We start from the raw sequence: 27,029 nt of genomic DNA on the forward strand, positions 1-27,029 counted from the left end.
TGTCAATGGAAGGGGGTTGGAGTTAGATGAGCCTTAAGGTCCCTTCCAACCTGAGCCATTCTATGAGGAAATGCTAAGAAGGCCCCGGATTGCTCAGCTTGGAGGAGACTCGGGGAGAGCTTATCAAGGTCTATAAATACCTGAAGGGAGGGTGCAAAGAAGGAGCCAGAGCCTTTTTTCAATATTGCCCAGTGCCAGGACAAGAGGCAATAGGTTCATACTGGAACACGAGAGGCTCCATATGAACATCAGGAAGTACTTATTTATTGTGAGAGTGACTGAGCGCTGGCATGGGGTCACCTAAAGATGCTGCAGGGTCTCCCTCCTTGAAGATCATCAAAAGCCACCTGGGCAGCCTGTTCTGGATGTCCCTGCTTGAGCAGAGGGTTGGACCAGGTGACCTCCAAAGGTCTCTACCAGCCTCAGCCACCCTGTGCTTGTGTGATCCTGTGATTCTTACTGCACCCGCTGAGCATCCAGTAATTCGCTAAGGGAATTCCTAAGCTGGAAGTGTACCTTCATGACTAATAGATACCCCTTAAACAACTTCCCTGGTATCTTTTTTTTAACCAAATTGACTCTCCAAATTTACCTCAATGTTCTGCTCTCTGCAACTTTCACCCATCAGTTTGCCATGTGTGAAAACATGCACCCCCTGACACAACAGGCTGTGAGCAGGCTCCTGACATGCCATCCCATGAAAATCACAGAATCACAGAATGGTTTGGGTTGGAAGGGACCTTAAAGATCACCCAGTTCCAACCCCCTGCCATGGGCAGGGACACCTCCCACCAGACCAGGCTGCCCAAAGCCCCATCCAGCCTGGCCTTGAGCACCTCCAGGGATGGGGCACCCACAGCTTCTCTGGGCTGCTTGTGCCAGGGCCTCACCACCCTCACAGTGAAGAATTTCTTCTGAATATCTAATCTAAATCTCCCTCTTTTAGTTAAAAACCGTTCCACCATGTCCTATCACTATCTGCTCATGTAAAAAGCCACATTTTTTAAAAGGACGAGGGCAGGGGGCTGCACGGGGACGACCCCATCCCGCAGGGCGACTCCCGGCGGCCCCACGAGATGGCGCCGCGGCCCCGGCGAGGGGCCGAGCGGAAGCCTCCGGAGGAAGCTCTGCTGGCCGCGCCGCGCCGCGCCGCCCTTGGCTTCCATCGCCCCAGAAGGGAGCAAAGAGGCACTGGAGGCGGCTCCCTTAGGGCTCCCCTCGCCGCCGGACCCCCGGGGTGCCCGGGTGGGTGCGGGGATGGCGGTGCTGCTGCGCAGGCTGCGGCCGAAGCTTCGCCCCCGCGCCGGGGCTGCCGCGGGAGGGACGGGCTGGGGGAGAGCGGTGGCGTTAGGGGGGAGCGAGCAGGTCGGGAGGGAATTAGGTTTGCTTTCAGGGCTTGGGTGCCTCGTGGGGGGCGGGCGAAGGGTGTGCATTGCACCCGGATCGCCGTGCGGGGTCGGGGCTTTTCCCCTCCTTGCCTCCGCAAAATGTCGGCCTCAGGCCGGCGGGGTGGGCGCCGCGCCCTGGCAGCCCCTCGGCCCCCTCTTTTGGCCGGGCCGGGGCTGCTCTCGGCCGGGCTTTGGGGAGGGGGTGACGCTGAAAGGCTGAGCTTGGGCCCCTCGTGTGTGAGAGCAGGACATGGGGTTTGCGTTTAAAAGCTGTAAGGTTTCACCCGCTGAGCTGGCAAAGTCATGTGAAACAAAAGCCAACTGGCACTAGTGGCTATTGCACGGCCTCTAGCACTTCGCTCGACCTCTTACTCTGCCCAAATAACTTCAGGGTTTGTGTCTTGGGTCTCTAAGAATATTTACCATCTTTTAGGAGACAGCATAGGATTACTCTCTTGGGTAAAACGTGTCATAATATATACCCTAAAGTTTGATCAGCATGCCTCAATTACAGGTGTAGTGTTTAAACAGCAATAGCCCTTGCAGTGAACATAATTTTGCCTTACGTGTAGTTTATTTCCCTTCTGTTTGCAGGAAATATCACTGCTGGTGTAAGGACATTGGTGTGAAGACATCCTAGTGATAGGTAGGTCTTCACAGCTCAGCTGCCTTTCCTGCCTGTGCTATGATTGAATCCTGAGTGCCAGACCGATCTTGTATTTACGGCCATTCACAAACAAGAATTCAGTGGAAGCTGCTGGGAATTTTTACTGGTTTTGAGGGAAATATTTGTACAGCCAACTGTCTTACCAATCACAGACTTATGTTTTTATGACTGTAACTAGGGCACTTTGGTATTGAAGTTAACATCATACACCAGCGATGCACAGTATTAATCTGAAGCACAGCACCAAAACACTGTTCAGACAGTTCCCCTCCTGGTGGTAATTCTGCACTAGGAGTAACCATTAGAAATAAAAAATGAAGTAGGTGTTTGTGGAAAGATGCACACTACTGGTATTGTTAGATGGCTTGCTTTTCTTACTGAACTCATGGAATATTTTCCAATCATAGAATCATAGAATATCCTGAGTTGGAAGGGACCCTTAAGGATCATCAAGTCCAACTCTTCAAGAGTTTGAAGTCAGTGAGTTTGATGCACAGATTGATGTTTAACACATTAAATTATGAAAATTACAGCCACAGGATGTCATGGAAACATGGGTTCAGAGAAGTGACATCTTGGCTTTAAATACCAAAACCATTTGGGAGCTTAAAAAGTATCTGAACCACTACTTTCAGAAATCATGCTAAATGGATAAATGTAGCTGGAAAAGTACTTCCTGTGCACATTCTCTGTTCTTCTGAGTATCTCTTACTACCTATTGCCAGAAACTAGCTACTGAGTTAGGGAGATCTCTGGTCTGATTGAAGAAGGCATTTCTCACAGTCTGAAGGAACAGAGACACAAGCGGCAGGGGGCACGAGATGTGATCTGCTGTCTATCTGTTGTTTTGGGCACTTCTGATGTAAACAAAGCTTTCTTTTTCAGGAAAGCTTTATGTATATATTTTTTGAAGTCTTCATGTTGAATTTATCGAAAGCTCACCTTTCTTTAATAATATCTTATATTCTTATTTCAATACCGTGGAACAGTTTAAATAATTTTCTGCTCATCAGTGTTCTGTGTAAAGTCAAAACCTCTTCAGTCCCGCATTCATAGGTCTTTTTGAGCTGTACCTGTAGCTAGCAATATGGCAGCCATGTGGCAGCACTATATCCAACACACCAGAAGATGGCTTTGCTCCCATCGTATGTATTGTATTACCAAGTCTCACAATACGACTCTCTCAACTTCTGTTAACTCCAATCAAATTGAATGCTGATATTGCTTTGATCAGATATATTTACTTCCATTAATGCATACTTCCCTGAAGAGGACAGGCATGTTTTGATTAAAGACAATACATCCGCATTTAATTATCAGCGGGGAAATATTCCAAAACTGAGAAAAGGAAGTAATAAAATTTATCAAAAAACTTTTTCATCATTAATAATCAGTATAGACGAACAGATATCTTCATCATTTTAAACTATACATTTGCTGACAAGTTTCATATGTGTAGTTGCTTTCATATTTTGTTTTTAAACGTATGAATTACAGAAGTAGAGCTATCACATTTATTTTCTGCTTGTCATATTTCGTATCTTATGTAGTTTCTTTTCAAAAACTAATTCAGCTGAAAACAAACTCATTCTTTAATTTAGAGTTGCAGCTTGCAGCACTGTTACACTGTTTTATATTTCTAGTCATGCTTCATAAATAATTTATGAAAAAAAGTAAAGTTTCTGTGTTTGGCAAAGCAGGCTTTTCGTATTTGGTAAACTAACAGAGTCAAATAATTTCACCAAGGTTTTTCCCTCTTTCCACCTTCCCCTTCAGAGAGCGTATGTACAAGATACGTATTAAAAGTAATGTATCACACTTCACCACTTACTGCTTTAAAAAGTGTATTTACGTTAACCTCTGAACCTGATTTTTATTTATTCTGAAGCTAGTTCAAAGAATCTTTTTGCAATATAGGAGGAAATAGAGTGATCGTGAACGCATACCTATTTTTTCTGAAGTAGAAAATGGGAGAATTGGCTATCACGGGTTTCAGATGTCAAGTGTGAGGAAAAGACATTTATGGTGACCTTGACAATGTCCAGATGTGTATGGAAAAGGGACAGAAGGTACACGTGTAAGTCATGAGAGTAGAGCTAAAAGTTTTGAAGAGAGTTAGGTAGCACGGGAAATGAGGTGTTTGAGATGAATAAAGAGGGACAGCCCACGAAGCTTATATGTAGGTGCAGGTTTTGAGTTACAAGTCACTGCAGTGTTTTGCAGTGATCTCAACTCTGGGTTCTATTCTTCCTCTTCCAAGCAGGCAGGAGGGAATACCATGAATTTACACACTTTGGTTGCCTAATGCCTCAATCCTTTCCTTGTATCAGTCATTCCATTGATCGCAATGGGACTGCTTATGTATGTGGGGTTTCTTGTCGGTGTAACCGAGGGTTTATGGGTTTGAGCTTGGTGTGTACTATGCAAAGGACAATAATCTGTCTTTGTGGTAGCTTCATGATTTAATTTTTTTTTTCAATATAGCTCATCCTCATTCTCCTTTCAGTATAGCTTGTCTTAAGAGGCAAAAAGTTGCTGTTTCAACAGGAGCATTAAATGTGAGACAGCAGAAGTGGTCTATGTCCTGTATTCACATGCATTTTGAAAAATTCTAGTTTTATGCAGGTATAAATCTGCAACACTTGTAAGTAAGCCCATGTCTTAGGGGTGGCAGTGATGGTTTAGTCTGCCGGGTCCGTTACTTTTCACAGGCACTCACATAACATCAATTTCGAGTTGTGGGTAACAGTACTGGGAGAAATGTGGATGAAGCAGCTAATGTAATAAAACGATTTTCAGGTAGCGAGGTAATTTGGAATATTTCTCAGTGATTCATGCTGGCAAATCACATTGAAAATGATGATTATTGCAAATCCTGCCTAGTGGTTACAGAAATCTTGGTCATGCCCTTGATCTTTCCCATCCTCCCCTTACCCTCGCTTTTCTTTCTTCTGCCAATTGGCCCTATTCCTTTCACTTTTTCCTCACATTTGAAAATGTGATTGCAACCTGAATTGGTTTGTTTCCTTTATGTGAGGCATCATCAGGTGTCTGAATAAAAAGAAAGTGAAAGAAAGGATTATATGCAGTTATAAGTGCACCATAAGTTACCAGAAAATGTAGTACTTAAGTAGAGTTAAGATGGGTTTAAGCGTTTTGTGGTAACTGCTATTTCTACAGATGTCCCCGTGCAAGTGCTGCTAAAAAGCAAGAACGCTGTGTTTCATTTAAGCTTTTGTTTGCTTGTTTGTTTGTTTTGCATTTAATTTAGAAAATAAAGGTTTAGTAAAAAAAATAAAAGCATTCAGTCCCAGCATTTAGGCTGTGTTGTGGTATTAGGCTCCCCTATTCTGGGGAGGGCTTTCTAAGGAATGTTGTTGTTTTTTTTTAACTGGCTAATAAAAAACTATGAATAAGAGACTTTGGCTAGCCACAACAGAGAAGAGACATTTAATAGCTATAGGCCAGACTCAAGTTTAACAAAAATATATTCAGTACTTGTGACCATGCATGCTTCTATGAATTAAAAAACTGCTATTTTCTTTTCTAGTTCACTTTGAGCACCAGAACAAATTCCACGAGAGATGGTAAGCAGTCTATGGGTGTCTGTATGATAGCTTAGTCATGTTTTATATATAAAATGCATATAAACACTTCTATTGAACAGTCAATACAGACATGTAAAAATTAGATATGAAAGTACCTAAATTGCTTTGAAATAGAATTCAGATTACAACAGCGAGCGATTTGTCTACTCCTCGTAAGAAAGACTCCAGAGACGTAACAGGAAAATAACAGAAGACTCTGATCATTTGCCTTAGATTTATAGCTTTTGTTTGCTTGAGGAAATCTCTTATTTCCATTTATTCTGCAGCTGAAAAAGCACAGACATAGACCTAAGTTGGACTTTGAAGTGTTCCTTTCCCTTTTCCACCCCACTGTAAAACATTTCTGTAGTTTCTTTTTTAACAGATGGATTTTTAAAATTCAAATGTAAAAGGGGTTTTTTTAAGGGTCACTTTCAACAAAAAAAAAAGCCACAAAAAGTATTTGGACAGGCATCAACATCACAGTTCTGTCTACATGAACTGGCTTTTTGTCTTCCTTTCCCCTAAATTAACAACTGGAGCTAGTCAGCCAGCTGGATTCCAGAGCTCTCAGTAAAGTCACCAAGGGCCTTTTTAGAAACGTTTAAGAACTGGAGATAATTTTTGAGCTTTAAAAGAATATATTGTCATCTTTGGAATTATATAGAATATGCAGCTTGACAGAAGGAGAGATCTACAATATTTAAAGACTGTTTTTTTTTTAAAGTAGTGTACAAAATAAAATGTTCTGAAAGTAACCTGTGAATCTATCAGACTGGACAACAGGATGTTCTCATCTGGCTGTTGAAGGATGAGGAGTCAGTGTGACATTCTTAAGCAAAATAAGAACAATAAATACATATATTTTTAAATTGTATATCTAGCTTTTAGGTCATTGGATGATTAAGAGTAAAGAAATTCCATATGGAAGGCAGATGCTTCTGTTGCACCCACTCGTTTTAGGAATAAATCTTCTGAAATGAAGGCTTGCAGCAGAGCAATGTTAGACCAAGAGGAGAACCAGAGCTATGAAGTTTCACATCCATGAATTGCTGCTTTCTGATAAGATTATTTGTCTGAGCTTTTCAATCAGATAGCTGAACCCTCTATCCCTTCACAAATAGGGTGCAATTTTTGACCAGAAGTTACTAAGGAATGCAAGTTTATTTTATTGTGTTTTATTTTCTTTATGGACTCTCTTATCAGGGGATCTTTTGTTCTTGAAAGCACTTACCAATGACCTAAAAAGATATCGATGTACCTCTAGTGGAGTAATGAGCTTGACTTTGAAGGAGAAGGAAGAAAGAAGGGAAACATAGCAGGTTATTGGTCATTTTGGTGGGGTTTTTCTTGTACTAATAATTTCTCCAAGTTGACTAGCATTTACATTATCGCCTGAGAACCAGAAAATGAAAACAAATAAATAAATGAAATTAACCTTGCTTTGTACTGTTAGCATTAAATGCAAAGTAGTTCTTTGGGGTTTTGTTTGTTTGTTTCTGTTTTGTTGGGGATTTTTTTTTCCTAGAAGGTAATTCTTTTAAGGCTGTGGAATTGTGTCAGTGCAGATCAAGAAAAGAGATTTAAAGAAAATTTTCTTTCTTGTATGTCTTTTTAAAAAAGAAAAAAACATTAATAAAGGGCTGTAAATGTCACATTCATTTCTGAAAACCTCTGCTAATCTTGCCATAGGTTGAGCATTTGCCAAGACATGGTTTAATTAAAATTCTCCTGATTTAACAGGCATTCAGTTTTGCCCAGAAAAAAAGATTTTGTATGGAAATTAAATTGGGGGTGGGGCAGAATGTAGTTTGTTTTACTTGTTCTAGATGCTGGGTTATTATATAGTCTTCTTTTAATAGCCTCTATTATCTCCTCATTTTGACAGTAGGATGACGAGGGAGGTGAAATGGCCTGTATGAAGGGAGCTTAAGGCTAGAAGGACTGTGGGGCTTTTTAGCTGCCGATGAAATACGAACAGAGTAAAACCATGTTTTTTCAGGAAAACTCAGATTAGCTGGAAGACAGGAGAAGGTGTGTTGCAATATGTTTCACTCTATAGAACTATTTTTTTCCAGGCACTTTATCAGTGGTACTTTGTTACCCCTTTTCATATGTTGGTTGCTGATGAGTACAAAAGGGAGATTTACTGGCAGCTGGCAGTTGGCTAAATGCAGTCTTGTTTTTGATCAAGGCCACGATGGATATATGAACTTGGCTGAATTGCCATCTGACCTTTTCTGAGAAACTTATTTTGGCAGGCAGATGGAGGAAATATGTTACTGGATAAAATGAATGCCTTTGTTTAATATGGAGGAATTTTAATCTCTTGTGTTTTCTGTCTGCGGATTTGGGAATCAGGTGTAGGTTGTAATACATACACCTTGGAATGATTCGGTTCTTACAACTCAGGGAAGGGTGAAAGGAGATGTGGAATATACCTACACAGCATTTTCCCTAAAAAGAACCCGCTTCCACCACAGCAGTACAAACACTTTGGGAGGGGGGAACCTCCTGCATGGTACAGCTTCTCTGTTGCTGATTTTTCACTGGTAGATGTGATGATTTAAAAAAAATCTCTTATATTATAAGAAAGTGTATTGCACTAGTACTGTGGTAATACTTCTCCTTTAATTTTAGCTATATACATGTGGGTTTTTTTTGTATTAAAAAATGACCGATGATTAAAATGCGAACTTAGGGCTTGCTTTTGCAGTTTCTCTTCTCTCCATTGCTGTTTGTTTTCCTTTTTTGTGTCTGTGTGTCTCCCTTCCTGTGTGGATGCAGGAGGAAAAGGAGCCATGGTATTACCAGCAAGTGTACGCCAGGTACTGGAAGCACTACGACTTAGCCATGCGCTGGATGCGTAGGCACCAGAAAGCCTACAGGAAAGCCATGGAGTCCTTCTACTACCTACCATGGCCTCCTTCTCCAGCTTCTCCAAGCAGCCGCTACTCAGATTGGGATGGGAACGACTCCCCGCATACCCACGACTATTTTTCCAGCTATAAGCCTCATGGCAGAGCTCAGCACCATGGCACAGCTCAGCAGTATGCAGGTGCCCACCCAGAAAGGGAGGATGCTGACAGGGACTCTGAAATGGAGGAGGACTCTGAGTCTGAAGGGGAGATAGAGTATGACCTGAGTAACATGGAGATCACGGAGGAGCTTCGCCAGTTTTTTGCCCAGACAGAGAGACATCGGGAAGAGCTGCGTAAGTCTGTGCTTGTTGAGTGTATATTCTGGTGTTTGGTGGCCATAATGTTGAGTGCTGGGTGGCTTCAGAGTTCCTGGGTTTTGTAACAATGCACAGAAACAGGCACTGCAAGTGAACAAGCCAAACAGATTGAAACAGACAAGACTGATGGTGCAGCTAAGTGCTATTTGTTAGAAATAAGTCTAAGAAAATGTTTGAAGGTTTTATCTGTAAGAGAGAACGTTATTCTCTTTGCAGTCATAACATGTTTGTCTAGAAGACAATACTCATCTTCAGTTCCGAAGGAAAACCTCCAGAATTTTTAAGGTTAAATCTAGTTAACGTGCTATATGTCTGAGAGGGGAACCCAGAGGAAGTGCTTCATTACATCACTAAGCCCTAGGGTGAACCTCAATCTAGTTTATAATATGGAGCAGCCATTTTGTTTGTTCTTTTTTTGGCTAACCCAGCAGTAAAATTTCAAGACTTTTCTCTTCTCCCCCTGCATCCCTAAGGTACTCTTCATTCTGTACTATACCAAGTGTCTATTTTCATCTTGATCTGGAGCCAAGTTGTTAAGCAAGGAATATAAGCCAAAGACTTAATATATTTCTCAGGTCATGATCCTCAGAGGTATTGATAATCTTTTTTTTTCCTCTACCTGTGAAATCCCTTTAAAAAAAAAAATATGAAGGAATATATTTATTGGTAGCTTACTGCATAATAAATGTAGCAGGCAAATTTATGATCTGTTTTAAAAAAGTACTATGTTGAAATAGAAAATAACCCAAATGAATGTTTAATAGACCTTTCTTTGTGCAGCTAAAGAGGGAAAAGTTCTAAAAATATGAGTAAGAAAGGCAATGATTGGGTGGGAGAGGGAAAAAAATCATGTTAATCTAAGGTCTTTGATCAGAGAGTATCCAGTGAGCTGAGACACCTCAGCTTTCGCTTCCTGCTTGCTATCAGTGTGATGCACCATTTCTCCATTCAGCAGAGGAATGTGAGCTCAGGAGCTCAGTGGCAGTGCGTGACATGCCAAACCTTTCGCATCGTGCTTTACAACAGAGAACCCCGTGCCACTGCTGCAATGTTCCGTTGGTGAGGCACGGGATAACTGAAGATTCTCAACTAATGCTAGAGATGCAGTGCACTTTCCTTGAATTTATTTTATCATTATGATAATGGTGTTTGAAGGTATGTGAATGATTGAAGAGGTGTCCTGGAAATTGGGAAATCTGGGCTCACATGCTCTTTGTCCCAAATATCCCGTATGACCTCGGCAGAGCTATTTAATCCCTTCCTGACCCTCACTTGCTGCTCCTGCTAAAAATATGATTTGGTCCTTTATGATGAGCAAGTGAATCAGGAAGAGCTTTGTGACTCCGAATACAGGTTTTGCTTCTGTTCATCTGCCAGAGACATGTGGAGCCTTTTGGAATATTGAGGTTTCTGCTCTGTTCCTTATAGTAGCCTAGTTCTGAGTAAGTGTGCCTTCATTCTCTTCAGTGACACTGTTCCAGATCTTTGTCCAATGTTGAGCGGGATCTGGCCTTTACCTGCTGCTTGCCTCAGTTTCTTTATAATTTGAAGTTTCTTTATGGTATGATAAAGTGAGGATAATAACTGTCTAATTCTTCAAAGCCTAAAAAAAGTAAACAAGTACTGCATTTAATGGAAATATAGAAGTGCTACGGAACTCTTGGGTGACTGGTGCTATCCAAATGCTAATTTCATGAGTAATTAAAAGTACAGTATGAGCTTGTTCAGAACTAATTTTTTCTTGCATGGTGGGGGAGAAGGAAAAATGAAAATAAAATGCATTTTTAATTCTGTTGAAGTTTGTCAAATAACGTAAGCAGCAGGCAGAGGGGGAAATCATCATTTCCCTCATGGTATGGAAATGAGCTGGTACAGAGACTGTTCAAGGCAGCATCACTCTATGAGGTAGCGTTGCTCGTTCTCTTGGATGCCTTCTCTGAACAAAATCAAATTTAGGGATTCATTAAGCTGCAATCCATAATGACACTATCATGTTCTATCTTTTGTATTGTGCTGAAGAACCATTATAGTTCTGTATTGATGCTCAAGACAATTGAGATAATGCAAATACACAAGAGAAACCCACAGTTACTTAATTGCCCTCTGATAGCTTTTCATTTTATTCCCAATCTGTATGTCTTGGGCAGTCCCAACACTTTAGGAGCAGATCTGCAGAGAAACGTGAGTGCTATGAAGCTCAGTAATACCTGAAATGTATGTGTCCATCTCTGGGAGAGCCATTGGTAAGGAGGTGAGAGTTTTACTCGGCACGTCAAAGGAGAACACCAGGAGTGACCCTGCTGATCAGGTGGAGTATAAGGCAGCTGTTGGGGAGCATTAGAGGAAGGCTGTGTCTCAAGTTCTCTTTCCCCAATATAAATAAGGGACTTCAGGTGGATGGAGTTCATAGCCTTTGACTCCTGCACCTTGGCATGCACTTGGGAGCAGACACCTGGCTTGCTCTTCTTTTGAAATGAGTGCCATGCATGAGTTAATATATACATATGGGAAGCTCACTAAAGTGTGAGACGTGAAAAAAAGAGCAATGGGACAAATAGAAAGGGGGTTTGGGCACATAAGGATGAGGCTACTGGTAAAAAGGGTGGAAGATTGATTTGGCTTTGTGAAGGTTGACCGCCACTGGTCTGATGTTTTGCAAGCCCTGCAAAATTAGGAAATTTTCTCATATGTGTGATGAGAGCTTTGACGTACCAAGGTAGATGCAGCTGGTTCTCACACATGATCTGTATCTCATATCTCATCAGTGTGTAGAAGAGTAATCGAATGGATTAAAATGAATCCTAGCTGATATCAGATGCTCACTTCCAGTGCCTGCTCGATTCCAGAGTCTGCTGGAGGTAACAGAGTGGTCACAGACATCAGAGGACAGTATCTTGCAAACTTTGTTTAGAAGACTTAAGAAGGTCTGAGGTGTAGGCGGGAAGTTATATATGTCTGAATGGTGAAATCCAAGCCTTAACACTAATGGCAAAAAGAAAAGTTTCAAAGAGAAGAAAGCCATCACGTCAGACTAGCCAAGAAGGAGAACTTCAGGTTTATTTCATTTTTCAGGACCTACTTCAAACTTGGAGAATTTAGGAGTGTGCATATTTAGCAGGTTTTTTGTTGTTTTCACAAGTGGGCATTTGCAGTCATTGGCTGGCTGACTTGCACAGTAAAGCCTTCGAAACTGGCAGACTCTTGAGTCTTGCTGCATGATTTAACATCTTATGGGTATGGTTATTCACAAACAACCTCTTTTTTTTGCCTTGAAAATCGTATCAAATCTTCATGGCTTTTATATAATGTGGTGCAATCGAGTTATGTGTTCCTGGAAAGCCCCAAATTTATTGTGAGCAGAGTTTTGCTGAGGCTGTATGAGCTCAGACTTTTTAATGCTCTACAAATTTATCCTGTATTCTAGATGTGCTGTATGTTTGGTTAAAGCCCCTTCCAGGCAGTTTTAATTTCTTTCCACTTTAGCTGTTTACCTTCATATGCCACCACCATCACCTGGTGTATCTACTTTTTAGGGGGTTTTGTTGTCAGGGTAGTCTGTTCTGGTTCTTCATCTAACTGATAATCCTAGTACTCCGTGCTTGTGGGGGATGTTTTTGGTAGCATTTAGGTCTTCACTAAGGCTGCTGAAAATCATGAAGTCATTTCACTGAGTTACCACGCCTGTCAGACCTAGACAGTGTACTTAATTCTCCAAGCATTAAAGATATTAAAGATACAAAGGACTGAATACAGTAAGTTGTCTTTTCATATTTGCATGACCTAAAAGGACAAAAACCAAGAAAGGAAGGTTCACAAGCCAACCAATTCAGTAAGTTGTCTAATTGCATGTACTTTATTTATTGCGCTTCCAAATTTAGCCTTTGAAGCATAGTTTGTCTTTATGCAGTTTTCCTTTGTTCCCTTTTTACATACAAGAGAAGATGACTGCTCTAATTGAGCAAATCCAGCATTACAAGTACATTGGGAACCATTCTGTAGCAGTCAACAGGCAGTAAGACAGTGTCCTTTATTTAAAGACAAAGCAAAGCAAAGGAAAGTACTGTCATGTCAATTCATTACTGCAGCATAATGGTCTGTCAATTGTTAATGCGATGACTTTTTTTTTTCCATTAAAGCCTCTGTTTGTATTGCCTCCAGCTGTTCCCAAAATAATGTTGTCTCAACTTAAAATTTTCATGCCAGGGGAAAACCTTTTTTAAAAACTGAAAGGAAATGGTGAATGAGTATGTTTGTTTCAAATCTGCGATTGGTAGATTTTTTTTTTCCCCCTTGGGTTTCTTTTCCTCTGAAAGATGACAGTTGCTACTGCCTCTCCTGTGAGGAGGGAGTAATGGAATTTTCCATGTTTTTCAACTTGTCTGAATAATACCAGAACCATTAAGTTTGTGGTTTTGTTTAAAGCCTTTGTACTTCTTTGGAAAATATGGACTTTAATGCAGGTTGTTTGTCACCATGCTTTCTTGCTTTCACTTTTGGTAAACGCTTCTCCCCGTTCTTCATCTGCCTTTTGCTCCATGGGACTCCAGTTTTTACTCTTGTTGACCAACATCTTTTTTCCTGCTTCTCCCCTACCCGAGACAGCCAAAGCAGCATGGATGGTGACCTCATAAATGTCTGCTCCACTTCCTTGGCTTGGTCATCACACGAACTTTTACACCTATCTTCATCATCTGCATTGCTGAGGTTTCCAAGAAAACTGTGAAATAAGAGTGCTCTCTGCAACATGCATGGTGCTTGTGAGATGCTTTTGAGGCATGTTCTTTCCTCAGCTGAAGGAGAAATGTGGAAAGCTCTCCGTTTGTGCCTTGGACCTTGGATGCTGCAGACCGTGTCTGTGCTCCCCCACATGGGGCTGGGGCTGGAGCTCTCCAGCCCTGTCGGCTGGTGGCTGTACGGAGCTTGGCTCTGCCAAGCAGGCCGTGGGGTGCTGGGGCTGCAGCATGGAGAGAAGCAGCTCACCTGGTTCAGTGTAGATGCAGGGTAGCATCGTTTTAAGAGGAAGGTGGAGGTGTCAGCCATCTCCATTTCCTCTTCCATTTGATAGAAATGAATGTTTCAGTAGTCTTAATATGAAAATACGTATTAAACTTTGGAAACGTGTATTTTAAAATCTCTATCTGTCTAACGTGTTTCCATTAATAAAGGGGAGATGGTACATACCTCAGGGGGCTTGTTGAGAGGTTCAGTTTGTTCGTGCTTACGAGGGAGTTGTACCTCAGGAGGAAGTAAGTGGAAGCCATAGGTGGCAGAAGAACAAATGGTAAGATCTGAGAAGAGTTGTTCATCCCAGGCCTTTTGTTTAGTACTTAAGTTAGATGTCAGCCCTGTGACCAAAAAGCATCCTTCTGACATCATCTTTACAGAACAAGAACAGGATTTGAACTTCCCCTTCTCCCAGAGGGATTTTACCTGTAAGTTTGTCCTGGTTTCAGTTAGCACAGAATTAATTTTCTTCCTAGTAGCTGGTGGAATGCTGTGTTTTGGCTTAGGATGAGAAGAGTGCTGATAACACCCTGATGCTTTAATTGTTGCAGAGCAGTGCTTATACTAAGCCAAGGACATCTCAGCCTTTTGCTCTGTCCTGCCAACGGGCAGGCTGGGGGTGCAGTAAGAGCTGGGAGGGGACAGACCCAGGACAGGTGACCCAAACTAGCCAAAGGGGTATTCCATACCATCTGACGTCATGCTAAACAATATATAGGGGTGGCTAGCTGGGGGGAGGGGGCCGGACTGCTCAGGGTTAGGCTGGGCATCGGTCAGCGGGTGGTGAGCAATTGCATTGTGCATCACTTGTTTGTACATACTATTACTTTCGTATTATCACCATTGTATCATTATTATTATTATTGTTATTATTATTTTTGTTATTATTATTTTCCTGTCTTATTAAACTGTCTTTATCTCAACTCACGGGCTTCACTCTCCATTTCTCTCCCCCGTCCCAGAGAGGGAGGGGGGAGGGTGAGCGAACGGCTGCGTGGTGTTTAGCTGCCGGCCGGGTTAAACCACGACAAAGTTATTCAGGAGTCAGTGAGGAGGGGTCTGGTAACCTGGCATTGTTGCTGCTCTGAGTAAGTCAGTGCTCTGGTAATATTCCTCGTGGCTGGAATTGGGTCTTGAGGGTAGGGGAGGAAGGACAGAGACCACAGCTCCCCTCAGCTGCCCTGCCCCTTGCCATCCATGTGCTGGTCCTGCTGTTGATAACCCTTGATAGTTGGTGGTCTCTGAAGGATACGGTGCAGTCAGGTCCATGGCTTTCTGTCTCATACGTGGTTGCTTTCGTAGGAGGCTGCCTCGTATGGGAGCTGGTGCTGGCAATCTTCTGCAGGCAGCTCTGCCTGCCAGCTTGTCCCCTTAGCATCCGCAGCTGCGCTGCGTGGCTCCCTTGGTCTTGGTTTTTTGGCCCTGCAGGAGGCCTGTGAAAGGAGCTGCAGCTTCTGTGGAAAAGAGCAGGTGAGACCACGCTGACAGCTCTAGGGAGAAGCGGTATAAAAGGCGCTCTGTGCTAATCGCTGCTCTCAGGCAGTCTGTCACCACAGTTCGTGCTCTTCTCTGTTGCCCCAGAAATGCTCGGATTACTGGTTCTGTCAAGGTGCCACCTGCAGCGTTTCTGGATCTCTGAATGGTTTTACTTAGGCAAGAGCTCTGACTCTGTTCTGTGTTTTAATGAATCTGAAATGAATGAACCTTCAGCATGATGCTCACAGCCCTGTAAGAGGACAGCGGTGGCGCAGGCTATGAATTAAACGTTTTCTAACACAGCCTTTTATCTGTCTGCCTGGGGAGCTGTTGCTGTAGCGTGAGCTTTTAAAGTTTCAGGGTGTACAGCACTGGAGTGAATGTGAAAAGTGCTGTCACGGACCGAGGTGGAAATGAATGTAACCGTGGTGTGTGTTTTCTGTGCTCTTTATCCACAAAATCTGCTCGGTCTACAGCAGAGCATGGCAGCAGTACATCTCAAGCACTCAACATTTTTGGTCTCTGCGCTTCAAAGGAAACCTCTTGGGCAGATTTGCTTAGTCATGACTTAGTCCTGCCAGTGTTAATGTGGTGGTGTCCATGCCAAAACTTCAGAGGCACCAGTTGCTTTTCAACATCTCTCACTTTTCGTCAGTTTTAGCAGAAACATCCAGATGAAATTCTTGTTCATCGTCAGGAGGGGACTGTGGGTGCTGCATGGACAGAAACCAGGAGTTCAGAGACTTCCTGGCTCTTTTCAAAACTCACCTCTTTGCATGCTCAAAATCGAGTGAGAGAGACAGACGGAGGCTGTTAGGCTACCAGTCTCGGACTTTGGTGGCCTTTACAGGCTTCCATCATGACCTCAGGCCTGTCATTTGGGACTGGATCCACGAAAGCTTTCAAAACAGATGGAATTTAGAATCGTATCCAAAATAATCTTTCTTTTCCAACCATGCCTTCAAGAAAAAAATTCATATCCGAAGGGCGAGGTACCCTAAGCCCCCATGAGGAAGGGACTTTGTTGCTCTACCCAGTGGCAGGTTGAGCAGCTCTGACAGCTTGCCCTGTGGTCTTCTGTGAAGCCTGTTCCAGGGAATCTGAATCACCTTCTGCTCCAGGAATTCGTGTCCAGAGCCCCTTTTTCAGATTTTGGCTTGTTATACATGGAAGGTTTGTACGTCAACACACCCTGAAAGAGTTTTGCTGCAGCCATGTGAAGTGCTCAGCATGGATTGATCCAGCTGTTCAGCGGTGTTACAATTATTTGCCTCCAAAGTAAATAAACCTGTTTATCCAGGTATCAGAGCTTTCCCCTGATAATTTCAAGGACGTATGTCTCAAGCTGTCAAAACACTGCTCTGCTCTATGCTGAAATCGTGGGAGCAGTGTAAAATGAAGAATAAATCTTAATTGGATATTTGTACTGAAATAAATAACATGGGTGCTGTACTGATGATTGCTATTGTTCGCATTTAGCTGGATAAGAATCTCTTGGGTTTAATTTCACTTGTAGTTGCTGAAGTGGTGGTTGTTGCTCTAAAAAATCAACTCACACAGAAATTGGAAACTTCGCCGAGGAATGCAGGTCTCCAGAGAGCATGTTGGACCTTGACTTTAGTATGGCTATTCAGTTAAAACAGAGCCAAAACTGTTGTGATCTCGTTCTGCACAAACCTTGCCGAACACCTTCATTTCTAGGAGCTCTGCAATTTCTGGTGAGAGTGCTGAGAGAGTAGCAGGGGTGTGGAAGACTTGCCTTCAGCTTCATCAGTTGTCATTGCTTTGGGATTTTTGGCCGCTGGTATGGTGAGAAAGAGCCTGAGAAATTGCAGAAGAGTCCGGATCATGGGGTGGCATCATGGGTGATGCGTTGGTGGCAGTCAGCAGGGCATCTGTCTGGCTTCGGTGGAGTGCAGGGAGAAGTATCTGCTTTTTCTGGTCTTCCCATTTCTCAGGAGGTAAAATCTGGTGATCTGTCATTAACTACACTCCCTGTTTGGCGTTCCTCCCTTGGCAGCAGCTGCTGGCCTCTGTTGAGGACAGGCTCTTGGGCTCGATGGGCTCTCCTTAGCTATGAGAGTCTCACGGCTCTCCTCAGTGAAATCTTCTCTTCGTCAAGTCACTTCAACGCTTTTTTCACATGCAGCTTGCCCACTGAAGTCACAGATGCGGAGCTCCCACTTGCCAAGTGTTAATGGGAACCTCCTGAAAGCCATGGTGCCTTTTGGAAAGGAGGCAGTGCGGGGGCTTCAGCAAGGCACTCTTCGTTTGTTCCTGGTGTCAAACATCCCCCTTCTGCAGAAGGCACACAGCTGCAGGTTTTCTCTGGCATGTTTTCCTAATGTTTTTGTTCTAGTTTTAATACAATCCGTAGCGATTTAACCTTGTATATTTAAGTAAATCTAATTTAATGTGCTCAAATGATGAAATCATGCTAGGTGAAAGGCAGGATAAGAAGCAGAACCAAGCCTTTAGTTTGTGGGGTTTTTTTATGTGTCTTGGTATTGCTCTTAAACTATTGTGATGGCTTTAAAGTCCTAATTTGTTACGTTTTTAGCATAGTAGCAGCAAGAAACTCAGGTTAGAAGAAAAGTGAGTTTGCAAAGTTACCCCTCAGACCTTGCTTTTACAAGTTTTGTTTTATATATGTATACACTTTGCAGATTCCTTCAGTTTGACCCTCTTTCCAGATGTCTCTTACAAAATGATTGGTCAGGCCGCACACTGTAGGCTTTTTGTCTTGTCTTTTTTTTTTTCCCCCCTAACAGCATGGAAAAAATGCGTTTACTTGCTGAGATTAATTTTATCTGGATCAGTGATTGCTAATTCTGCATGGCTGCAGCAACACTAACTTGTGAACCTGCTGGGTAACTGAAAGGTCAGTTCGTAGCCCACAGATGCTTTCTCTCAAAAAAAAAATTGGTGACATGATCATAGGATGCCTTCAAAAATCTTTGTGTTTCAAATGTTTTTGTTAACATCGATGATTTCCCTGCGTATATTACTGTTATGCCATAGCATAACATAAAACAAACTTGAATTCAGCCGAGTAGTCTGTGGCTGGAGTCAAGAAGGAAACTTAAAGCTCTAATGCGTGAGTTTGATGTAGAAGACTCAGGCTATGATTTAGTTTTTTTCCCATGCGAGCACCAAACTCGCTGTGTCCTGTTGCCGTCTAGCGCTCGGTACATCTCAGAACACTTTCTTCCCAGTGCGTGTGCCCACTTTCTATTCGGGGCACATGTAAAAGCTGGCAGTGAAACATATGTTTCCTCGTTGTTCTGGTTGGCTTTTAACAAAGCCACTTCTAATTTTGAGCGTTTCTTTGTTCCGTCTCCTCTGGCTGCGCCCTATAGGCGCGTGTATGCGCGGATGCAGTTATATATAGACTTCAGTAATCCTTCTGTTTACTCTTGCGCTGGTGTCTTTGTCTGGCGTCAGCGTTGTTGCCATCAGCGACAGATTGGGGCTGCTCAGGGGGATGGGAGTGCAGAGTCAGCTGGTCTGCGTTTAATCTTCTTGCTGTACTTGATCCTCACTAGAGGCAGCTGCCAGTGCCTGATCCTGTGCTCATTTCTGCGCGGTGGGCAGCAGCTTCCTGGCTTTTTAATGCTGTGGGGTGGCACACAGGTACGGCCCCGCTGCCTCTGATGCAGTTCATTTTCTGGTTGGGATAAGAATATTCCCTCTTACGTGCCTCACTGCTGAAGGTGACAGGAGAAAATAAAACAAGTTACCGGTCATTTAGCTGGACAGTAACCGCTGTGGCCCACTGCTAGGGTAAACACGAAGGTGAAGGCCTGTATTGTTTCTGTCTGGGAGCTTGGAGGTTTGTTTTGGAGACCACAGAACAACCCTCTGGGTTTCTAATCCCATTTGTGAAACAGAAATCAGTCTCCTTAATTTCTGGTTAACTGTGTAACTTTCTGCCAGTTGCTTACCCCGCAGATTTCCAAATGCTGTGAGATAATTAATTCTTCTCAACCATCAGATAGGAAAGTATCAGGCTGCTTTTACAGATGAATTACACCGAGGCATGGTGTGGATGATTAACAAGAGCGATGCACAGCGCTCAGTAGCAAACCTGGAGGTAGAACACCTTGGTGCTAACTTATTGCTGGCTTTCTGTTCGTTTGGATTTCAAAGAAAACATCTAGTGACTTGCTGACTATTTTGCCCTCTTTCTACAGACCTTTGCTCTTCAAAATGTGTAGAGAAAGTCTGTTACTGTAAAAGGGACAGTGTCAAGCGGAGTACTTTAGATTTGCAAAATCTGCTTGTTGTCCACTCCGACAGCCTGTTGCCACTGCAGCTTCCTAGGAGAGCACACCCTCTTTCCTTAGCCTACTTCCTGCTTTTCCCGGTAAGCTTTTCAGTTCCAGTGAACATTTCTCAGTGCCCAAGCCAGGTTAGGTCTTTTTTCCTCCCAGCCCATTCACTCCTGCTGCCACTTCAGTTCAGCGTGTGGTGCCAAGACACTGAACTGTACCGGGATTAAATACAACTCTTTTTTGTAGGCTGCATTATATGCCCCCTTACGCAGTTGTACCGGCGTCCTTGAGGGGCTTGGGAACTGGAGCATGCAACTAAAAGAGGAGGGGAGCAGGAGCTGCACAAGCTAGTTTTGTTGCTGAGAAGAGAAAAATGTCCGTGGAGCCATGGTTTCAGCCTGCCACAAGCCTGCCAAGGAATCACATCTGCTCTTACTTCAAAGCCTGTAACAGAACATTTTATTTTTTTTTCTGGAGAATATTGCATTGCTTGTAGATATATGTGGTGAAATACTCAATTTCTTTAACTCGTTCCCTCCTCAGCTAGCAGATGGAAAATGTCAGCATAGATGCTTGCGTTTTTTAATGTCTTCAGCGTTTTTGGTGGTTCTGTTTCACAGCAGTTGTCGTTCTGGTGACCGAGAGCTTATCACTGGAGGCCTTGCTCCCCCAAAAAGTCACTTTTATTCCAGAATAGTATTTTCAAGCCAGTTACTTGATTTTACTGCATCAGTTAGAGGGCTGCTGTTGTAAGATAAAGCCTAGTTGTCTCCACTTCTTTGAACATCAGGCTTCTCCTGTTAAAAACAATAAGGGAGAAGTTACCTCGTGTCACGTGTGATCCTTTTGTTACACTTTTTGCAAGCAGGAAGTTTTAAATTTGATGAGAAGTTTAAACATAAGTGTTTTCCCTAAGCCAGCCCACAGCTAAAGCAATGCTGTTCATTCTCCTGTAAAATCATCGCTCTCTTCTTTCAGTGCGTTTTCACAATTTCCGTAAGCTGCTCCAGTGTTTAAAAAGTAACCCTCCAGCAATCAAGACCCTGCTGTTTTCAGGAGCCCAGAATATTTTATCTTTACAGGCTCAGGGGTAAGTTGCAATCATTTGCGTGTCTCAGGCTCCCACCGATGGCAACTCCTGTCCTGCGAAGCCTTGCACTCAATAAAGAGTAATGACTGCAACGTCACCTTTCTGGAAATGCAGAGCTCTGTAGAAATTAACCTCCTGGAATATCCTCTCCACAAATCCTTAAATTTAAATCCTTGTTTTGTTGGGATTCCTTCAGGTAAAGGTTTGGGTTTTCCCCCATAGTATGCATGGTAAGTACAGGCGTAAGAAAATGGTCTGATGTTATCACTTCAGGCAAGCTCGTGTAAGTTTATGGAAAAGGTAGTTAGCTTTTTGGGGGAGGTGGAGAAGCCGGCATCTTGCTCTGAGAAGCCTGCGTGGGCAGAATTTAACACAGCAGATAGGCCTGTGGGAAGCGGCATTCAAAGACAGGGAACTGGGAGGCTTTAATCAGTAGAAACGGGTGGCGTGTTTAACTCTTGGCGTGGGCTGCTCGAGATCAGCTCAGGTAGCATTTAAGACAAGATGAGAGAGCTCAAAATATGCGCACAGCAGTAACAAAATCATCCATCGCGTGAAATAAGCAGGCAAATATGTGAAGGGGGTATGGGTCAGTCTGAAATCACGGAAAGGAAAAAGCAGATCAAGGCCGGGGAAAGTGAGCTAATTCCTTGAAGAATAACGTGCTAGCTAAGTAAGAAGCTGCAAGTCAGCAAGGCCGTGTGACGCTCGGGGCAAGCAAGGCCTGGGTCTCATGCCGAAACTGTCCTGACGTGGGACAGGGTGGGCTGTGGGAATTACCCCCAGAGAACTGGGGAGAGGGCTGCCCTCTATAAAGACTTGTCTCCAAGTAAGGGAATTTACTTGGGTTTTGGTTTACAGGCTTCTTTTATTTTTATTTTTTTTCTTTTAATAAGAAAAGGATGAATTCCAGAGAGGAAATATTTTGATTGCTTCTTAAGCTCCTCAAAGGATATGACAAACAAAGAAGAGCGAAGGAGTTCAAACTTAAAGTACGTGACGTTCTCCTTTTTGGAAAATAGGAGAAACGAGACCTCTGAGTTTCTGAGGAGCCTATAGGGAAAATTGCTTACAACTTGAAGGGCTTAGGTCACGGTTTTGCAGGAAGCATGCAAAGATGATGCTTGTGTGCACGTGAAGCCACAAAAGCAGTGAACAGCTAAGAAGTTAGTTACCATTTATCCTGCTTTTGTCAATCTCTGAGGATGGATGTGGTTGTCTATATTCATTCACCTTTCTTTTCACCTAATATACCTGAAATTAAAAGTCGGTATCCACAGCAGGCAGGAAAAAGTGAGCAGAAGAAAAAACTTCTTCCAGAAGGCATGAGTTGGGCAGAGGTCTCGGTAGTCCTGAAAGACAAAGAAAACGATGACTTACTGCAATGTGGGGAAGGAGGTCTCACCTGGTTCTGGCCAGGTTGCGATGGCTTCCCAGCTGAAATGGACTGAGGAGGAACAAGTTAATTCTGAAAACAGTTTCAAGAGAGAGGAGACTCACAGGGACAAGAGGAGCTGGCCGGCGATGCTTATCCTTTGTGCGGTAACTAAACGCTGCCAGCGCCGCCTCGCCGGCCTTGTGAACGTTCACAAAGTGCTGCTCCACAGCTGGGGGAGGCTTGCCAGTAGGTGAAGCTGAACGCTGTAAAGGAAAGCACGTTTATTTTAGTCTGTGTGAAGTGGAAGGAGGAACTACTCAGCATTGTGTAAAAATTGTTTCACGTTTATTGCTTGGCAGCACAATGACGAATGTGGAGTGTGGAGCTCAGATTGGAAAATGAGCTGGGGACTCCGTTGCTGCGGGCTGAGAACTATTTTTCTGATAAAAGCCCCGCTGCCTAATTCATAGGTGAATGTTTGGCGCTTGCTTCAAAGAAATGCCAGCTGCCGCTGCAGGTTATTAACAGCTTTAAACAGCTTACGGTTGTTTTATTGTTGTTTCCATTTTCAGGGACTTGTCATCTTTTTGATGAAAAGGTAATTGCACATGTAGCACAGGTTGTACTGTTGTTCAAGTAAATTGAGGTAAAGGGAAGAGCCCAGGCTGGCTGGAAATCAGAGTGGTTTGACCTCGAGCCCCTGTCCCACCAAAGGTAGATAGTGAGCAAACTGTTCCATGCTTCGAACGGAGATGGATGCATGCTAAACTGCAATCCACTCATCCATCATAAAGCTTCTGCTAGAAGCCCATTTAATTTCCAAACAGAAGAATTCATTACGTATCTCCAGAGAAATTAATTTTTTCTTCAGTGTTACTGTGTGCAGTGAGCTATCAGAGAGCGCTCACAGGCAGGCGGGGAAGCAGCTGGCTCTAGCACGCAGCTACCGATGAGTAACACGTTTCCATGGGCGATGCAGAGGTAGAGAAGGAATTGTTTTTGTGGCTCAAGAGAGTCAACAAATACAGGTTTGCCCATTGCCCTGACGGAGTTTTGCTGTGTAACCTGCAACAGGAGACGTTTTTCTAGCGTAGATTCCGGGGTTTTGTCAAAGAATATTGAGTGTAAGTTGCATAAACTGCACCGAGTTTGTCCCTTAAGCGTGTTACCTGGTTGTGGGCAGCCTGGCGTCCCAGTAAGTTTGGGATGCAGGTGACCTGGGCAGCCTGAGCTGTCCTCCTGGTGCTGGGCCCTCTACAGGCAGCGTTAGCACTTTTAATTCAGACCTTCTGCTTAAAATGGCCTGACACCAAATAAATCCGGCCCTTCCAAAACACATGTGGACCTCTAATGTATGTTTCCTCCTGAGCTCTGGCAGTGCAGCACACTTTGGGGGTGTGCCCTTAAAGCAAAATCGCTGAAAGGGAAACATCCCTGTGGAGTAGGTTGCTCACGGCCCCTCAAGCACTCCTGCCCTTCCCCTACCGACACAAAGCCGTGGCTGGGGTTTGAAGTGGCAGGACAAAACTGTTCCCAGTTCCTCTGTGACAAACAGATGCCAGAACTGAGTTTTCTGATCATGCTGTTGAAAGTACCTATTTTCTGTGCAGGAGGTACGGGGGATAATTCATTTAGTAAGGCTGACAGGCAGTCAGCTGGCTGCTCCATGCAGCGTTTGCAGGGTAAGAATGAACTGCAGATGTTTGACACAGATATGTCAGGGTGCTTAGCTTGGGTTAGGGTTTGCAGATGTCATGTGTTTGGTAAAAGCTAAATCTCGCTCTTAGAGGAAGAGCTGGCAGCACCAAACATGGGGAAGCACGTCCTGCATGTGACTAACGCATCCTGACCAGGTGACTCTCTTGGTTTTTGTTGATGCTGTTTTTCTAAGAAAAATAAATGAATGAGTGCTCGCATTACTAATGTACTGTTTCCATGATGCAATTTAGAGAACCATCATTTGTTATTGGTACGTGAAGGAGTTCAACACTCGCCAGGTGATCTTCACCTTGTAGAAGTGTCCCCCATAATAAGGGAGCCTTGTGTACCCTTTGCTGTTGTAACTGCCTACAGCAATATTTGCTCCATCAGAGCAGCTCCCACAAAGTGGAGGTATCTTTGGGTGTGCAAAAGCAAGTTCCTCCTCCCAGATTGGGATTTACCAAAGAGGATTTTTAAAGACACATTGGTCCAAGTGTTTCACCTCTCTGAAGTGTTTTAATCCTCTTTAAAAAATGTTGTGCAGGGATCTGTCTCGGCTGTTGTTTTGCATTGTCTTTAAGGCAATAGCAGTAAGGCTGTCAGTTCTGAACTTTGCAAGTCCTGAGAAATGGCTGAGGTTGGGCAGTTTATCTAAACACACGGCTTACAGCTGCGTTTCATTGGATACACTCGATGGCTGACACTTGCATGAGGGATGGGTTTGCTCATTTTCAAGGAGTAGTAACTGATTACATTTTCTGTTGGCTGTGGTTCAGCTAAAGTTGCATTGTCGTGTGCATTGTTTCATTATCTCAGCTGCTAAGTAATTACTTTTGGAAACCAACTCTTACAGTGTGTTTTTTTTTCTTTTCAGGGCATGTATATGTTAGGGAGGAAGTGAAGTAATGCTGATTTTCACTTTTTTACTAACAGAGAGCTTTTCTACATTTTTTATGTTCAAATCCAGGCTCTTCTTCCCTTCAAGGAGTTGGCTGCACCCTGGAAGGGGTGGGTCTGGGCTGTTTAGACCCACCACAGTTGTGAATGTGTAATATTTTAAACGTTAAAATAAAATGTGATTGGTTGATAACTCAGTAATTTACATCTCTCATGGTTTATTTGTCTAGGGAGACAGCAGCAGTTGGAAGCTGAGCAACATGAAATGTACGTGGAGGCTGATCAAGACCTTCACAGAAGCACGAGGCGTTCTGTGGAGCCGCCTACAGAAAGACCCGGGGAGAGACGAATGGTAGAAATGGAGAAACTGTATGGTGCTGAAGCTGCCAAAATCCTCGCGATGGAGACTGCCATGCAACTTATCTTTGATAGAAATTGTGACAAAAAACAGCCCAAATACTGGCCTATTATTCCCCTCAAGCTGTGAGTACCCGGACTGTGCTCTGACCTGCCACTGAGCTGTAGGGATGGGTGCCTCTGGCTGTGCTGCTGAAAGAATAAACTGCAAATTTTGGTTTTGGATGGGCTTTGGGGAAGAGGCTGACTAGGGCACAATGTTCTTCTGCCCTGTGCTCCTTTTACACCATCAGTGATGGTCACAGTCCATTCTACCTACATGCTGTTGCTGATTAGTAAAAGGAAGGGCTAGTAATATACCTATCTAAACTCAGTTTCACTCATTTGATTCCAGCCTACCTTTACCATACTGTGAGAAATGTAACAATACCTATACTTAGTGAACTGGGAAAACTTAAAAGCAATGACAAAAAGACTATAAAAATTGTCATCTCTTTCCATTTAAAAAACTGAGTAGTCCCACTGTCTAGTCTTATTAAATGTAGTAGCGTTGGGATCCAGCTTAACACAGCACAACAGTGTTGTGTCTGGTACTCCTTGATTTTTACTTTTTTTTTTTGAGAACCAGGAGCCCACTGGCCAAGACACAACATATCAGATTACTGTAGCCCAGCCATTTCAATTCTTTTTTGAAGACTTATAATAAAGCAGGAAGTTTTTCTTACACGCTGATACTTGTCTGGCAGGAGTTCAACTCTAAAGCAAAATTAGATAGGAAAATGTTCTAATGAAGGAGGTGGGGGGAAGTGGGGGAGAAACCTGGTGTGGCCCAGCCTGTTAGAGATCTGTTTAGCATAAGAGATCCTTGGGAGGACAAAGCAGTCTTGGGACCAACGCCAACAATGATTTCTGCCATTCTAATAAAAAGCATCTAATTCGCTTGAAGGTTGAAAGAAGACGTAGTAGCAGCCTGCTAGACTGAGGGTACATCTGTGTACTCTGAGCGGAGGTCTGGAAGCCGTGTTAGCCCTAAGGGCCATGTTTATTTTGGATTCAGCACTCCTGTGCCCACCTGTGTGTTACATGCACAAGGCATAAACGTAGACAAATTCAGAATGTACCTCTGTGCGTGTGCTCACCCACCTGCACAGGCTGTTGGGCTCCAGTTCTGTTGCTCTCTCCTTTTGTGCAGTTGTGCTTGCCCCACTAAAGCTGACCTGCCAGACTGAGGCATGCAGCCCGTCTGTGCAAGAGGGGCAGGACAGACACCTTAGTACTGGCGATCCCTTAGACAATGGCACCCTGAACACTTTCAAGGACTTTCTCTGAAGCACTGCTGCTACGAATCACATTGTGCTGGAGAGCTGTAGTTCGTATTTAGCAGTGCTGCCATACCAGGGCAAAGGGACAGACAGTGTGCTGTTTTAATTCTGACAAACATTCGTGAGCCTTCTTGAACGGAGAAAGTCACAGCTGCAATTAATTCATGCCCGTTGTGTCTGGTGTCTCTATAGCATGCATAATTGTAATACACAGCAGTAGTTGCTGTGCCCTCTGCAGCAGCCAGCTACACCAAAGCAAGTCTGAGGTGTAGTTGGGAATCTCTTTGTTTCCACTAGTAGTTAGTCTGTTTTTTCAAATCAGCATTTTCAGTTCAGTTCTACCTCCTTCACTTCAGATGTAAAGAGATATGAAAATTTAAAGTCCTGATCTCCGAGGCTTGTTACTGATGTCATTGATCTGAAAAACTTGTGTGTGACGGGAGAGGGAACAGTGTTACGAATTACAGTCCTGCATTTGTCTTCACTCTTGTTCTGTGGCGGGTTCTGTCAGAAATATACTATTGTGTTTGGGCTTCTTTGCTGACCAAATAAATTTTCAAATAAATCTTCTTAATAACATGTTGTAATTGTGTTTTTTGTTTTTTTTTTAAACAAACTTCTATACTTCAACACTCCAGTTTTCATATGCT

At 43.4% G+C, this 27,029-nt stretch overlaps 1 protein-coding gene across 1 annotated transcript; it reads left to right on the forward strand.

Moving 5' to 3' along the window:
- Positions 1-1,068: 1,068 nt before the first annotated feature.
- Positions 1,069-26,958, forward strand: GEMIN8 (gem nuclear organelle associated protein 8). Its single transcript, XM_027447851.3, has 5 exons — positions 1,069-1,245; positions 1,983-2,034; positions 5,606-5,642; positions 8,430-8,856; positions 24,931-26,958. The coding sequence occupies exons 3-5, from the start codon at positions 5,640-5,642 to the stop codon at positions 25,185-25,187; spliced, it is 687 nt and encodes a 228-aa protein (XP_027303652.2). The 5' UTR covers positions 1,069-1,245; positions 1,983-2,034; positions 5,606-5,639; the 3' UTR covers positions 25,188-26,958.
- The last annotated feature ends 71 nt before the right edge of the window (positions 26,959-27,029 follow it).

This window comes from Anas platyrhynchos, chromosome 1 (assembly GCF_047663525.1).
Source record: "Anas platyrhynchos isolate ZD024472 breed Pekin duck chromosome 1, IASCAAS_PekinDuck_T2T, whole genome shotgun sequence".
NCBI lineage: Eukaryota > Metazoa > Chordata > Aves > Anseriformes > Anatidae > Anas > Anas platyrhynchos.